Genomic DNA, 14,446 nt, shown 5'->3' on the forward strand with positions numbered 1-14,446 from the left:
TCATATAGAACACAAGCTGCAAGTAATTTATTTTCCCTGTACGAGCCCACCACTTCATTTTAGCCATAGGTACTACTAAAGGAATGCTGTCGATGTACGTACATTCTCGGAGTACTCAAACCCGACTGTGGCGCAGACGATACAATAACGCCACAACTTCTCTTAGGTACCTAGGTACCTAGTACTCCAAGTTTCAAAACGCCCCGAAACCCCGCCACGCCACAAGCCACGCCCGCCCCAAAGTTCCACCTGGCCCGCGGCTCCGATTCCGTCCGCCGCCTCGAACCCAAAACCTCCAACTCTCTCATCAAGCATCCAAACAAATCCCAACCCGACGAAAACAACGACATTCCCTCCTCCCTCTTCCTCTTTTCTCCATCCTCTCCCCCTCTCTCTCTCTCCACACAATCGCGGGGGTCATTCCGCCCACCATGGCCCAATCCACCGCCCACCGCCGCCTCCTCCAAGAATACCGCGCCCTCACAAACAACCCGCCCGAAGGCATCACCGCCGGCCCCGTCTCCGAGGACGACCTGCTGCACTGGGAATGCCTCATTCAGGGCCCCGAGGGGACCCCCTTTGAGGGCGGCGTCTTCCCCGCCGAGCTCAAGTTCCCCAAGGACTACCCGCTTGCGCCGCCGACGATGAAGTTTCTCGCCGACATGTGGCATCCAAACGGTATGGCCCCCATCCAAGGCATATAAAATATTCCCACAACAGGTTTTTTTCCACAACGCTGAAGGGGAGCAAATGAAAACGAACATGTTTCAAGAGACATGTTTGAACAAGAGGCTAAAACGAAAATGTGCAAAAAAAAACCAGTCTACCCCAGCGGCCTCGTCTGCATCTCCATCCTCCACCCTCCCGGCGACGACCCCAACCACTACGAGCACGCCTCCGAGCGCTGGTCCCCCATCCAATCCGTCGAAAAGATCCTCATCTCTGTTATGAGCATGCTAGCTGAGCCCAACGACGAGAGCCCCGCCAACGTCGAGGCCGCCAAGATGTGGCGCGAGCGTCGTGACGAGTACGAAAAGACGGTCCGCGACGGTGTTCGGCGCATGTTGGGTTTGTGAGAGCGGTCTTGTTTTTTACTTATCAAGAGTATTTTCCTTTATCGAAAGAGGGGGGGTGGAATACAAAGAGAACAAGGCCGCCAAGATAGAAGCAGAGATGGGTATTACGCAAGGTGGTCTGGAAGGTCTTCATCTCAACGGGATAGGGTTGCGACTTCTAATGTATTTGTTATATAAACGTGTGTATGTATGATTGGGGGCTAGCATGGCGTATGGCGAAGATAAATCCAAGGAGAAGAGAAAATCACTGGGTAAAACACTGAAAATCACTGTGTATCTGTATCCATCATCAACATCGTTGCCGTCGTCAACCAGCCAGTAGGAAACTGCCACTTGGCCCATCTTTACTGCTGCTCTCCTCTTTACCAAAGAAACGCTGTCAAATAAGTCACCTCATAGCCCATTGTCCGCTTTAAACTTGTCCCAGCTCTCGTTCAGAGTGCTAAACACCAACCCAGCAATAAGTCTAACCTCGGTACTCGCGTCTTGTGGAAGCTAACACTCCAGTAAGCATGTTTCTCAGATTCACGGGGTTAAAGCTCAAGTGATTTCTTCTTACCTTGTCAGGGTGAGTCTTTGCAATGGCCTTCATGTACGTAATCTTGACCTTGTTCGCCATTACCAGCTCGTGCAGCCCAACCTTCTTCCATCCACTACTTTCCCAAAGCACTTGGTCCATACTGGCCAGCAATGCCCGCAGATTCTCTCTTTTGCCATCTCTCCAGGCGGATACTTTAGCATCGACCTTGTCCGCAAGGGCAAATTTCTCATCGTCTTCCTTAGCGGCGGCTTGGTTAGCCTCACGTAGCCTGGTAACCGCTTCCGAGTCTTTCTGCGGTGCACGACTGGCGGCTGGCTGGGGTCGAGGCTTGACCACAGGTCTCGGCGCAGCTTTGGGCTTAGGAGTGAGTGCGTCTTGACATCGCTGGCGGCCCTTGACAGCGGTAGGACCGCCAACGCCACCTTCGACGCATTGCTTCCATACAACGCCGGCCTCTGCCCACTTCTCCATCTGCTCCAAGGCCTCTGCTTTCCTGCTCAGCGCTTTTCCGTAGAGTTCTTTCATGTCACGGCTCTCGTCCTGTCCAGATTCGTTTCTCACAGCCACACTCTCTCCCTGGCCATTCCCAGGCCCAATAATCTTCAGTGCCTCGTCTGCATCAGTCACTGCTTGCTTAGGTTCTCCAGTTTTTAGAGCCGTCAGAGCACGGTTCGTAAGCAAGACGATCATCAGGGGATGCGTAGAAGGAACAGAGGATAGAGACGATGCGTAAGATGAATGGGCCGCGGCATAATCGCCACGCTTGAAATGCGCGGTTCCCTGTAGTCTATGCGATGTTGATGCCTGCAGTGCATCGGGGCTGATGGGAGGAATCTGTCTGGTAGGTCTAGGTGTAACTTTGCGCGGAGGTGCGGGCACCTGTGCAGGCTGAGGCCGGCTTGGAGCAGCTGGTGTTGGTCTCTGGGCTGCCGGAGAGGGAGTTCGCTGTGATGATTTTGATGCTTGCGAACCAAACAACAGATCGGGCTCAGGTTCAGTCTTCCTTGGTGGTTCCGGTGCCGGGCTCGCCTTCTTTCTCCTGCTGGCACTTACGTAGCTGGAGAAGCTGTCATCATCATCTGCCGTTAGCCTGTTGAGCCTGGATCTTGCATCGGGAATCATTGGCGGCGGCGCTGTCTGCTGCTGCCATCGTGGTGCAGGACTATTCCGACTCTGTGTTCCTGAGGACAGGGCGGGTGATGATGTTCGCGAAATTTGGGGGCCTGGGGGACCAGCTCTTGGGTCTACCGCATGGCGGCTGCTGCTGCTGCTGCTGCTCCTGGCAGGCTGCGGCCTACCGCCAGACTCGAGCATGAGGGCTTCGTCTGTGACATCGGCGTCAGCTCTTGGAGGCCTCGGCTGGGCCCGCGCCTGCTGAGCATCTCGCATCCATTTTGGCTGACTTGGGTCTCCTCCTCCTTCTTGCTGAAATTCTGCGACTGCCTGCTGCACCTTCTTCTGCCCCGTCTTCCACAGTGTGTTTGCAGACTTGAACAGGGTGTTTCCCATGGCAGCAGCTGTCTTTGCAAAGTCGGTTTCTCCTCTAGCGGGAGACCGGCTATCGCTGCGCTGATTTTGGCTTCCTGTGGCAGCAGAACTTCTTCCCTGGGAACTCCGACCTTGCGATGCCTCCTTGGACTTCCTATGAGCTTCGTCCAGGAGCCAGTTGGCAGCGGCCTGGGCATTGAAACCCGTTCCGCTCTCCACAAGTCCCCTCCTGGCCTGTTCAGGTGTAAATCCATAGTCGACAAGCTGCGCAACAGCTTTGTCAAAGGGGTCCTTGTTCACCCTTGGTACCCGCTCAATATTTCGCTCTATAGGTTCGTCATCGTCGGAGGAGCTCGAGTCATCTTCAATCGGCTTTCCTGGTTCGCTCCGCAGGACTTCTTGTTTGGCCTGTTGCTCCTTTCGAACCTCGTCCACTGGTCGTCCGAGATCTCCCAAGAAATCGAAATCGTCTGCGCCGGTGGCGGTGCCCCGGCCAGCTCCAGCCGAGGCAGCAGGCTTCACCTCGTGCAGTCCAAAGGGATCATCGTCTTCTGCCTCAAAAGCAGCGCCGCCGCTGCTGGAGGCCGTCGTTGACCCCCATGCTGAGGGGTCGGCCAGGTCGAGCTTGCTTTTGTCCGGCGGAGGTGGGGGGTAATGGCTCGCATTGTCTACCTTGGTGTCTCTGTTGAATGCTGCGAATAGATCGTCGTCGTCATTTGCTGCGCTCTTAACAGGTGCAGGTTGTTGTTTGGGTGCCGGGCTGGGCGTGAAGCCTCGAGACCCTAGGGAATCCCATTGCTGGCCATTTCCAAATTGCGCCTCTGCCAGCTTCCGTCTCTCTTCTTCTTTCTTCCGCTTCTCGATTTCAAGCTGCGCCTGTCTCTCGGCCAGTGACAGGTTTTGGGTGGCCTTTGGCAGACCAAAGCTCAGGTTGCTGAAGCTGTCTTGCACAGCCTTCGCAGGAGCCGCCTTGGGCGCCGGGCTGTTTGGCTTCTGAACGGACAAAGGTGTGCTCTGCCCCGTGCCAAAGGGAGATGGCGACGATCGAAACGGAGGATATGAAGGGTTGACGGCCATCGGTTTCGGTTTGTTGGCCGATGCGTCCGAAGACCAATCGAGCCCTGAAAGGTCATCCATGGTTGAAAAAGGCGTTGCTGGCTATCGCGAGATGTCAATCATAGCCGGACCGTTGTCGCGATGAAGGCTGAGGCTATCGCTCGCTTGGCCCCATAGAGGGGATCCTTAGATTGCGCGAACCGCCAGCGACAAAAGGCAGGGGTTCGGGTTCTGGTTAGTATCATTGGCAGCTGCGCGAATCTGTCTGCAGCTCCGGGTCACATGACCTCGTTCATGACAGCAATTGCTCTCTGCGTTTCGCTTCAAGTGAGTAAGCTGTTTTGTTTGAGAATTTCATATTCTGCGCTCTGATCCATGTGTCAAGTAACTTTCCCAAGGCTTCTCAAAACTAAGACAGAACGTTGATTGGTTGCCTGCACTTGATGTGCTGTCTGTACTTTGTAACAGTCTTGCGGTGTTGTTTTTACCACGGCTACTTCTTGTTACTTATCCCCACCAAGAGCTCATATCGCAAACCATAATATATCGTGATACAGCTAAAAAGAAACAAAAAGGATGTGAACAATCAAATACAAATCAATCAAACACTTGCGAAGGCTTGACTTGCATGCATTATCAAAAAAATTCGACCAAGACAGAGAGATGTAGGGTAGGCGAGTACGACAAAAAGACCAAAAATGAATTCCGGCGCCGGGAGTCGAACCCGGATCGCCGCGGGACTTTCAAGTGAAAGCGCGGTATGCTAGCCACTACACCACGTCGGATATGTTTGATGCTACATGTTTGACTTAATTCATCTTATATAGCTCTAGTACTTTACGATAGCCACCGACATTCGACACGGCTGTTTGTTAAATGATCCCTTCTCATGCGATTGTGCGTTTACCTAGAATTTCAGTGTGCATCTCTCAAAGTGTTACTGTCTGTTGAACATAAGATATCAAGCCTTACGACTTCCACGTGAGCCAATCTACATAGGTACAGTATGCAGAACGCAATTACTCTCACGCACAAGTGGTATGTACCTAGTAGTAATCCATGGAGCAGTATCCGTACTGAACACCATAAATGCCCCTAGCGAATAACGTGTCTGGGATTGTGAATCACTTGCCGATCGTTTTCTTCGTTTGGCTAGTAAATCACATCGGAATACGGATATGGATTCCTGGCAAACCAAAACATTGGGCTCTTATCGGTTTCGTCATCGGATCAGAAGCTGTCAAAACCAAACGATCTGGCTGGATGCTAGTGATCTTAGCGGGCTACGGACCCCTTGGATCAACATCACGAAGGTCGCTGGTTCATATTTCGGCTCTCCTGAGAGAGCATGCTCATGCGAGTACTTGTTAATAGCCTCGCTCTCTCCGGAAGAACTCGTGCACGGTCTTTCGCGCAATCCAAAGGCATAGCTTTTCCGGCTGCTGAATGGTGCCAAGTCTCGGCGATAGCTTGACATCACATATGGATGCTCGTGCCGGAAGCCGGCGAGATGAGATGATTCTAGCAATACGGGCAGACGACCATGGAGCATTCGGACTCGCCTCGCTTGCTGTATAACAAGCGAGTAGAAAAGGTACTCGTACGAGAATGTGCAATATGCCGTACTCCACGGGGCCGTTGTAGAGGCATGACCTTCTAGAACAAACAAAGACATAACCCCTCATTCTGAATCCTTGATGGGAGGGAGGCTCAAACAGACAAGCCAGGAGGCAGCTGCACCGAGCCTAGCTGATTTCCGCAGGCGAGCACAGAGGATTACGCCTCAGCGCGAACCTTGCATCTTATTTGCCAATATGGAGCAGCAAACAGACTTGCACAGATTGGGAGCCAACGTCGCTTCTCTCTTCATTTCTGCGTTGGCCTCGTCCTCCCGCCAGGCACAAGAGCCAGGGGCTGCTGCTTTGGGGCAGATTCTGATTTCTGATTGGTCGACATTGCTGATGAAACCGTTTCAAATGACCGCAGGGTCTCCCTAATGCAATGCAATGCATATTTGCAGCGGCCCCTCCATCTTGGCGCCCCTGAAAATCCATGGCCATGTGCGAGTGCGCCGCCATCCCGTGGCAAGAAAGCGTAGCAAACAAGCGCTACGACAGCCTTGGATAAAGGAAGACTGTCCTGCTGCTGCACGGTGCTCGCTCTTTCGATGGCCCATGTCGTGCGAATAACTCATGAACCACAGCATTTCGTTTGCTGTCGAGTACGGAGTACGGGCATGCCTGGTCCTCTGCGGTCCCACGAATCTACGGCTTGACCGACTGCTGTGCTCTCCTGGTTCTGCGATGCAAAATTGAGATGAACGGGAAGCGACATGCTTGGCCACCCCCAGCCTATTTACATATCGCATGGCCTGAGGCTCCACCGGCATCGTCATAGGGCGCCAGAAGCTGTGCAAAGTTCCAAGCTGTTTCGTGGTTGGAATAAGATGTGCAATTAACTACAGGCGCAGGCGGCCGCACCACAGGGGCGCTATAGATGATGAGCAGCGGATGGCGTTCGGCTGGCTGAAATCTAGTGTCGTCTGTTTCTCAGCCGCAAGCCTTGTTCCTGATGCAGGTACGGAGGGTCCAAACTCACCTCAATGGTCATGTGCATAAGTTGGATTCAGGAGGCAGAGCTTGAGTCCATCTTCTCCATCGCAACCCAACTCTCCCCGGCGAGCAGTAGGGGGCTTAGGCATTGCATTGATGTCGGCTGAATGCTTTGTCCATGATATCCCAGTCGACGGAGTAATGGTCCCTGAAGTGGTATCATCACGCGGGTCGGACAAAAAAACCTCCCCAGGGGCACATGAGTATCCCTGTTCAACTCCATGTCTCTAAATTTCGTAGACTCTGTGGCCAATCAGTCGCTGAGAGAGTCATTACATCATCTCATCCAGAGCAAACCTAGGCAAATACCTCGCGGCAAGCGAAGTTTCAACGCCCCTCTCATCGCAAAGATGCTCCTCATCGAAACCCCTGCTAGTGACCGTGGCCATTCGAATTTGCCGCGTTTGGAAAGTCGGGCTACCCAGAACGAGGCCTGACTGGTCCATTGTTGGGGTACACTGTCGACCCTTGATCCTCCGTAATCTGCTTTTAGTGTTCCCCCCGGTGGATGGCCAACGAGAGATGCCTGATAGCCGGCTATTGCACTTCTCAAAACCTTGGTCGCGATGGTAGTCGGAGTCGTAGTATAGCGGCAGAGGCAGTCGGTGCACCGTGCCGCCTGTTGTTGGTCTCATCCACCATACTCTCCCATTCTCTTCATCGATCCCCAGGGCCTGCCTGTCCTTGACTCTCTTTCCCTACCAAACTACCCGAACATCGGCATTGGCGCGAGGACCTGGAGTCCCCCATCCCTTGTCGATAGCAAGATCTCCCTTAATAACCCGTATACTACTACTACCACTCTCATCCCTCATTTCGCGCTGCTCCTTTCTCTTTACGCATTGTCGTGTGTTTTGCTCAGCATTCCCACATTCTTTACCATTCCTTTCGGCCGACCGACGTACATTCCTTCTTTCTATTGTCTATACACATTCCTCCCATACTCTGGGACTCGATTATTCTGACTTTCTTTGGACATCGCTGTCATCCGGTCTTTCTCTTGCACGCTTTGAATTGACGGAGGCGATAACCCTTGCGCATCAATAAGCTGTGATTTCAACTCGGAGAACCGACTGTATCGATTTCCATCGGACCGTTTCGACTGTGTCGCAAAGCGGAAACTTGGGTACTTGGTATACCGCGACTGACGTGCTGCGAGGAATTCTTTCTGGTGGTTGAACACGTGTGCATCAAACGACTTAAGACTCTTCTCTGGAATCCTTAGTTTAGGAGCAGTTTCGCGAGGTTGGGAAAACAACGGAAGAGATAAAGTCTATCACAAGTTTGTGAATCGCCCTCGACCCGTTTTCTCTTTCGGGGAGGTTTGACGACAACGACGATACTTTGGTAAGCCTATTTTTGCAGTTTGACAGTTTCGTTTTGCATCATGTACAGCCCTTCCGAGAGGACATACCCAGCAGCGCATACAGATCTGGCCTACCTCGACCTGCAGGGAACCCGCAAACGCAACGGACCACAACGAAGCGATTGGCTCTTCGGCGCAGCTGCTACTTGACGAGGGAAATTGGCCGATTACACCAAGTGTCTTTTGCGTCATTCTGTGAAGTTGCAGATGTACGAAGAAAAATCTCCGTTAGTGACGGGCCTTGCGGTTGAGGCTACATCTGATCTGCTTCCTGCCAACTGATTATTCGACTGGTGATGCCGTCGCGCCTTCTCCCTGAGCGGCGGGCTTTTGGACCGCCTTCCCTTTTCTTATTGCAGGCTCTCACCGCATTCTGCCATGCCTCTCCTCTTCATCATATCTGTTTCCGCTCTCTCATCTCTCACTCTTCACTTCTCTCATCCTCGGCATTTCTCTCATTTCAATTCTTGTCTTTCATTACAATTGACTGCGGCCCGCAAGCCCGCTAACGCTCTGTTTAGATAGCCTCGTTGCGTCGTCCACTCCTTACCAACTCTTGATATCAGTCTTGCCTGGAGCAACGCCTTGAGATTGGATAACCATCTATCACAATGCTCAAGTCTGTAGTCGCCGTCACCGCGGGGCTGGTCGCCGTTGCCGACGCCTTCTGGCGCATGGAGTGCCAGGGACGTGTTGGTCTCGCACGAATGGACCCGGTCGTTTACCCGGGTGTGGATTCGCCTCACATGCACGCTATTCACGGATCGTCAGGTCAGTACTGTTTTCTTTCAGGGCTATTGGATTTGTTATGCCTTCAAGGGGACCGATTGCTGTGAGAGATGTCACTATCTCCTTCGGTCAATGGGCCTCGGCTTACCCAGTCTCCAACTCTTGATTCCGATCCAACTTCATCTATAAGACGTTGCCGCTGACACACTCTCCTAGGCTTTTCCGAAACCTCTGGTACCCCCGAACTCCTCAACGGTAACTGCACATCATGTCGTGTGACACAAGATAAATCTGCCTACTGGCACCCAGCCTTGTACTTCCAAGATGCCAAGACTAAGCAATTCGAGCTGGTCCCCCAAGTTGGTGGTATGCTTGCGTAAGTGGCCTCATTGCATATCCAAAAGCCGCCATCTTTTGGACAGCCCAGCTAATAAGAGGTACTAGATACTATCTTCTCTATGGAGACAACATCAAGGCTTTCCCTACCAATTTCCGCATGGTCGCTGGCGACACCAACCGCCGCACCTACTCTGCTGGCGACCCAACTCAGCCAGATCCCGCAAAATCTCTCTGGGCTTCTCTGGGCCAAACTACCCAAGAAATCTTGGCTGAGCGTGCCATTGGCTTTAACTGCCTCAACTATGCCAAGGCTCCTGAAGGCACCCTGTACCGCCACTTCATGCCCGATAAGGCGTACCTCGATGCCAACTGCGCAGATGGCATCCGTTTTGAGATCATGTTCCCATCTTGCTGGAAGGGAGGTGATGCTACTGATAGCGCCAACCACAAGGACCACGTTGCTTTCCCTGACCTTGTCATGGCTGGTGTCTGCCCTGAGGGCTACCCTGAGCGTCTTCCTAGCATGCTGTTTGAGATTATCTGGAACACCAATGCCTATGTTGGTCGCGATGGCCAATTCGTCATGTCCAACGGAGATGTGACTGGTAAGTTTAACAAGCGAACCATTTAGTGAAATGAAATTATCTGACATGCTGCTAGGTTACGGACTTCACGGTGACTTCATCATGGGCTGGGAGGAAGACTTCTTGCAGGAGGCCGTCAACACCTGCACGAACCTCTCTGGCCTTATTCAGGATTGCCCCCTTTTCAACATCGTTGACCAGAGTGTAGCTGAGCAGTGCCACCTGGAGGACTTGCCCGAGAACCTGCGGAGAGAAGCCGGTAACGGTCCTTTCAACCAGCTCCCCGGAGGTGATGTAGTTGGTGGAACTGGCCCTAGCTCTGGTCACGGCGGTCACGGCAAGCCCAGTGCTACTCCCACCAAGGGCGGTGCTGCTCTCACTCTGCCCTACCAGCCTGGTGTGACCGCGCCTGTGAAGGGCTCTCCTCTTCCCGGCCAGGTCTTCAAGGAGGCGGCCACGGATAGTTCATATGGCTTCCAGATTGCTGCTGTTGAGTCCAGCAAGCCCTTAGCCACGGGTGTCCCAGCCGCTGAGGGTGCCGTCGTCAGCACTCAGTTCATCACTGTTGGCAACGTTGTTAGCGAAATCCTCTGGAAGCAGGCCTACGTTACCGTCACCCAGGAGCCCCAGCCCTCGACCACCGTGACTGTTACAGCCACTGGTGCTCGTCCTGCCAAGCACCGACGTAGCGCTCACGGCCACGGTCACAACCACGGCCACGTCTACGGCCAGGGACAGCTCTAAATCTGTGAGAGAAGATAGACAAGGCTGATGTCCTCCTTTTTCGTCATTTTTGAAAGATTTTCTTGTGAATCTGGACAGGATCCAGATAGTTATGGGCTTAGTGTGGCTCGATTGAATCAACATTTGGCTGCTGGCTTTGTTCATAGGGTAAAAAAAGATGTTTATCCAGTCTTTGGCATCAAAAGATTTAACGAGAGAGCTGCGCAGGCAGATGTATTACGTGACAATCAATAAGTGAGATTTAATTTTATTTATTCAATTTATGTGAGGCTTTGATGTTCTCTTCTTTTCTTAGGCCTTGATGCTCCCACATTGCGCGTGACTGGCACGATATGATAGAGAATAAAGGGACAATCCTCCCTTGTAAGTCAAAATGAGTATCACGATAGGCACAACCATAGATAATGGCAAAGCCGTTTTTTTTATCATATTTTTTGCTCCATCGGGTGTTTATTTATACACGCAGTACCTGCATACTTGACATGTTGTCAAGTCTCAAATTCCCGGTTTTTCAGCGGAGGGTCAGGCGTATGGTGGTCTGAGTGGAATGGATCAGGCCAGGCAACGCATTCCTGAGATGCAGCAACAATCAAACTTCAAGCAATGGCCCTCTGCAATGCAAACTATGTTATTCTCCCAGAAGCACCGACAAAAGGCGGAGGGCCCGAAACGCAATTGCTCCTGTTCTTTTGAATCTTTCTGCTTCTTGGCTCTCTTACACGCGTGCGCTTCTGGTCAAGATCCCCAGTTCGCCTCCGAAACTGCCGTGTAATGAACGAGGAAGTCGAATGAAACTAACTAACTGAACAGCAAACATGAGCTACGCGACGCGCCTGGTCCGGCGGGATCCCGAGCATGTTGATCATCCCATAGGATTGGGTTGGCTGCTTGCCATTGCTCTTTGCGGTGGCATTTTGCTATTCACAACGGTGGGCTTGCTCCTTGTCTGGTGGGTGAAGAAGAGTCGCAGTCCAGGACCGCAGATGGTTTATTCGTTCGCGGCTCAAAACTATGGTTTACCACCGTCGTCTTCGCGATTGACCAAGCGACGGCTTCTGGGGTCTGAATCATTCTGCAAGCTATCTAGTCGAATTTCCAGCCGGTTTTCGTTCGTTGGGCCACACGATGAACCGCCTCCATTACCGACACATGAGAGCTTACCACTGCCCGAGAGGCGAAGAACCGTTTCGAGAGGCAGGAAGAGATCGAGGAGTTGGGTGGACGAGGACGATATGCACGGACCCAGGATGGCGAGGAGCAAGAGGAACGCGCGAGAGTCGTGGTTTGGGGGAGATGGCCGACTTGGCATGGCGCCAACACTTCCCAACGTCGATGCGGTTCCAGAGGAGGTGGAAGTGCAAGTTGGAGTGACTCTGCAACATCCTCAGCCGAGATGGTTGCCACGCAGCCAGACGGAGCCGAGAATGGCTCCAGTGTCAAACCCAACAATGCATCATAATGGCGTACCAACGGGGGTTGTGTCGGCTGGGCCAACGAGAATAGCTGTTCCTCAGCCAGCACACGTTCGGCCTTCGGTAACGGACTCGGATCTCAAGGGTATCTTGCGATCAACAGAGCGGAGGCTCTCTGAGAGGAAATCACAGTCTTCCATCAAGGCACCCAGATCATCTGCTGTAAATGGATCTCCCACAAAGACGATTCGCAGCCAGGACAGCCACAGCAGCCATCACACCACATCATCTGGCAGATCGAGCGGCGGCCTACGCGTGTCGGGAAGTCCGCCCAAGAGAGGCCCATCTCACACATTAAGCGGGAATAACTCTACGAGCACCGTTGGCAGTGCTGCGAATAGTCTGATTGCGGCGGCGACCCAAGAACTCAAACTTCCAGGAGGGTGTTCGAGCCCCAGCAAGGCCAGAGGAGCTCGACGAGAGCAGCAGCAGCAGCAGCAGCAGCAGGATCGGCGGATAGTGTCGACTGGAGGCCCTGACAGAGCTCGAAACACAACTGTCCAGTCGCAAAGTCTGCAGAGGCACAGCCCTCCACGAAACAACCTACAGAGACAAAATACCCATATAGCGATGATGATGATTCCTCAGATGCCTCCCCAAATGCAATTTTCCCATATGCAATATCCGCAAGTACAACATCACTCGATGCCACCACCACAGCAACGCCCCCCACAGAGAAACCCTGAGCATCGTATGTCCTTTGATAGCGACAAATCAAGCTCGCTTTCCACTCTTTATAGCACAAACGAGCCGGAAGAAGAGAGACCCAGGCAACGGCAGGTGGATGATCCCTTTGTGGAAAAGGGGGGACCAAGGAGGTGGCCAAGCTGGCAGGCACGGCAGCGGCCTGCAAATGTCGAATTACAGAGGCGGGTAAAGACGCTCAGCTCACCATTATTGACGAGTTTCATGGCGGGCGAGCCTTCGTGCCCGCCGCCATTGCGGCCTCTCTCGGCGATGTCACCGCCCGATATGGGCTACAGGGGCTTGATGTCTCCCCTGATACTCGAACCGCGACCAACGGAATATGAAACAAATGCCGGCGCCAACGGATTAGACTATTCGCAGATTCCGTATCTTCCTCAGGCTCCATCGGAAATCAGCTTCGTCTCCATGTCAGTCGATTCTGATGTGACCGAGGTGCCCGCGAACGAGACGGCCAGAGTCGACTGGATTGACAGCAGCGACTCGGCGTCATCTAGTCCCTCGACGCCAACGGGAAGGACAAGGTTCGTCGAAATGTCGTCGTCGTCGTCGCCCTACGACGAGCGAGAGATCATGTCCCTCTTGATGGCCACGGCACCGTCTCAGCGAGCCTTGCCGCTGCCTCCGCCTACCATGACAAACCCAGACGGCAGCATCGTCACGATTCTTTCGCCAGCGCCGCGAGGAGGTTTGATGCGACAGACGTCCACCGCGAGCTCTACTTACACGTTGGAGTCGTTCATTGCCGATCACCAAGCGGGTGCGTTGTCGGCCTCGCCGTCTCGGCGATCCATCCACGGCCCTCGACTCAGCAGCACCATTGCTGAACTGCGTCGCATGAACAGCGTGCTGAGCACGTACAGCGTGGCGTCTTTGGCTTCGACAGTTGCTGGAGACGGCGACTCACCTACTCTACCAGCCTCGCTCAGTAGCAGCGGTAGCGGTGCGTTGGCGAAATCGCGGTCGGTCCGCTTCAGCTCCGCAAACATCGGCAGCAAACACTATCTCAACGTCGGAAACACAAAGTCCATGGTCACCTCCCGATACAGCACGCGAGGAACACGGCACCGCCGCTCGGAAACTTGCTATTACGGCAAAGATTTCCAAGGGCTGGGGCTGCGGTTGTCCTGCATCTTGGACGAAGCGCTTGATTCCGATCCGCAGCAGCAGCAGCGGCAGACGCAGAGCCTCAACCTCGGTTATAATAAGCCCGGCGTCGAGATCATCGAAGGCATCTCACCAAAGGTGCTGAAGCAGAAATTCGGTCCCGTGGAGGAGCTTATTGAGGCGGAGGAGCAACTGAATCTGCGTCGACTGAGTATAGAGAGCTTGGGGCTCTATGACAAGGACGGGTTTTTGCTCAGCTCGCCGGAAAGAGACGCGAAGAAAAAACGCATAAGAGCGTGAACGAGTGATGGTGAAGATGTAATATTTGGCTTTTCTTTACCTCTGTTCAGAAGACACGACGGTGAGGGATACTAATGTAATTGTGCGCAACACATCTTTTTATTTTTTTTTGGTTCTAGGCCCATGTTGAATACCTAATGAGAGACACGTCAACGATGGAGTTTTGGGTAGATATAATATGTATATTAGTCGGTAGCGGCCTATGGCGCCTTTAAATCTAATTCTGAGTTTTCCTTTGTTAAAATTCAACAATTTGAAGTGTGATACTCACTAGCTTTTCATCCTCCATATAGGTACTGAGAAAAAAAATGAATAGGGGACCTACAC

General features: G+C 52.9%; 4 protein-coding genes across 4 annotated transcripts; 3 read left to right on the forward strand and 1 right to left on the reverse strand.

Annotated features, from left to right (window-relative positions):
* Nucleotides 1–431: 431 nt before the first annotated feature.
* Nucleotides 432–1,076, forward strand: Triagg1_8017 (uncharacterized protein; the record flags this gene model as incomplete). Its single annotated transcript, XM_062902817.1, has 2 exons — nucleotides 432–678; nucleotides 823–1,076. 2 exons carry the CDS (start codon nucleotides 432–434, stop codon nucleotides 1,074–1,076), a joined length of 501 nt encoding a protein of 166 aa, XP_062753097.1.
* Nucleotides 1,077–1,469: 393 nt separating this feature from the next.
* Nucleotides 1,470–4,242, reverse strand: Triagg1_8018 (uncharacterized protein; the record flags this gene model as incomplete). Its single annotated transcript, XM_062902819.1, has 2 exons — nucleotides 1,470–1,571; nucleotides 1,636–4,242. The coding sequence occupies 2 exons, from the start codon at nucleotides 4,240–4,242 to the stop codon at nucleotides 1,470–1,472; spliced, it is 2,709 nt and encodes a 902-aa protein (XP_062753098.1).
* Nucleotides 4,243–8,750: 4,508 nt separating this feature from the next.
* On the forward strand, nucleotides 8,751–10,535 carry Triagg1_8019 (uncharacterized protein; the record flags this gene model as incomplete). The annotated part of the gene is made up of 4 exons (XM_062902820.1): nucleotides 8,751–8,910; nucleotides 9,085–9,244; nucleotides 9,313–9,812; nucleotides 9,868–10,535. The coding sequence occupies 4 exons, from the start codon at nucleotides 8,751–8,753 to the stop codon at nucleotides 10,533–10,535; spliced, it is 1,488 nt and encodes a 495-aa protein (XP_062753099.1).
* An 815-nt stretch (nucleotides 10,536–11,350) lies between these two features.
* Nucleotides 11,351–14,119, forward strand: Triagg1_8020 (uncharacterized protein; the record flags this gene model as incomplete). Its single annotated transcript, XM_062902821.1, has 1 exon — nucleotides 11,351–14,119. The coding sequence occupies one exon, from the start codon at nucleotides 11,351–11,353 to the stop codon at nucleotides 14,117–14,119; it is 2,769 nt and encodes a 922-aa protein (XP_062753100.1).
* Nucleotides 14,120–14,446: the final 327 nt, after the last annotated feature.

The sequence above is a fragment of the Trichoderma aggressivum genome, assembly GCF_033847375.1.
Source record: "Trichoderma aggressivum f. europaeum strain CBS 100526 chromosome Unknown scaffold_037, whole genome shotgun sequence".
Lineage (NCBI taxonomy): Eukaryota > Fungi > Ascomycota > Sordariomycetes > Hypocreales > Hypocreaceae > Trichoderma > Trichoderma aggressivum.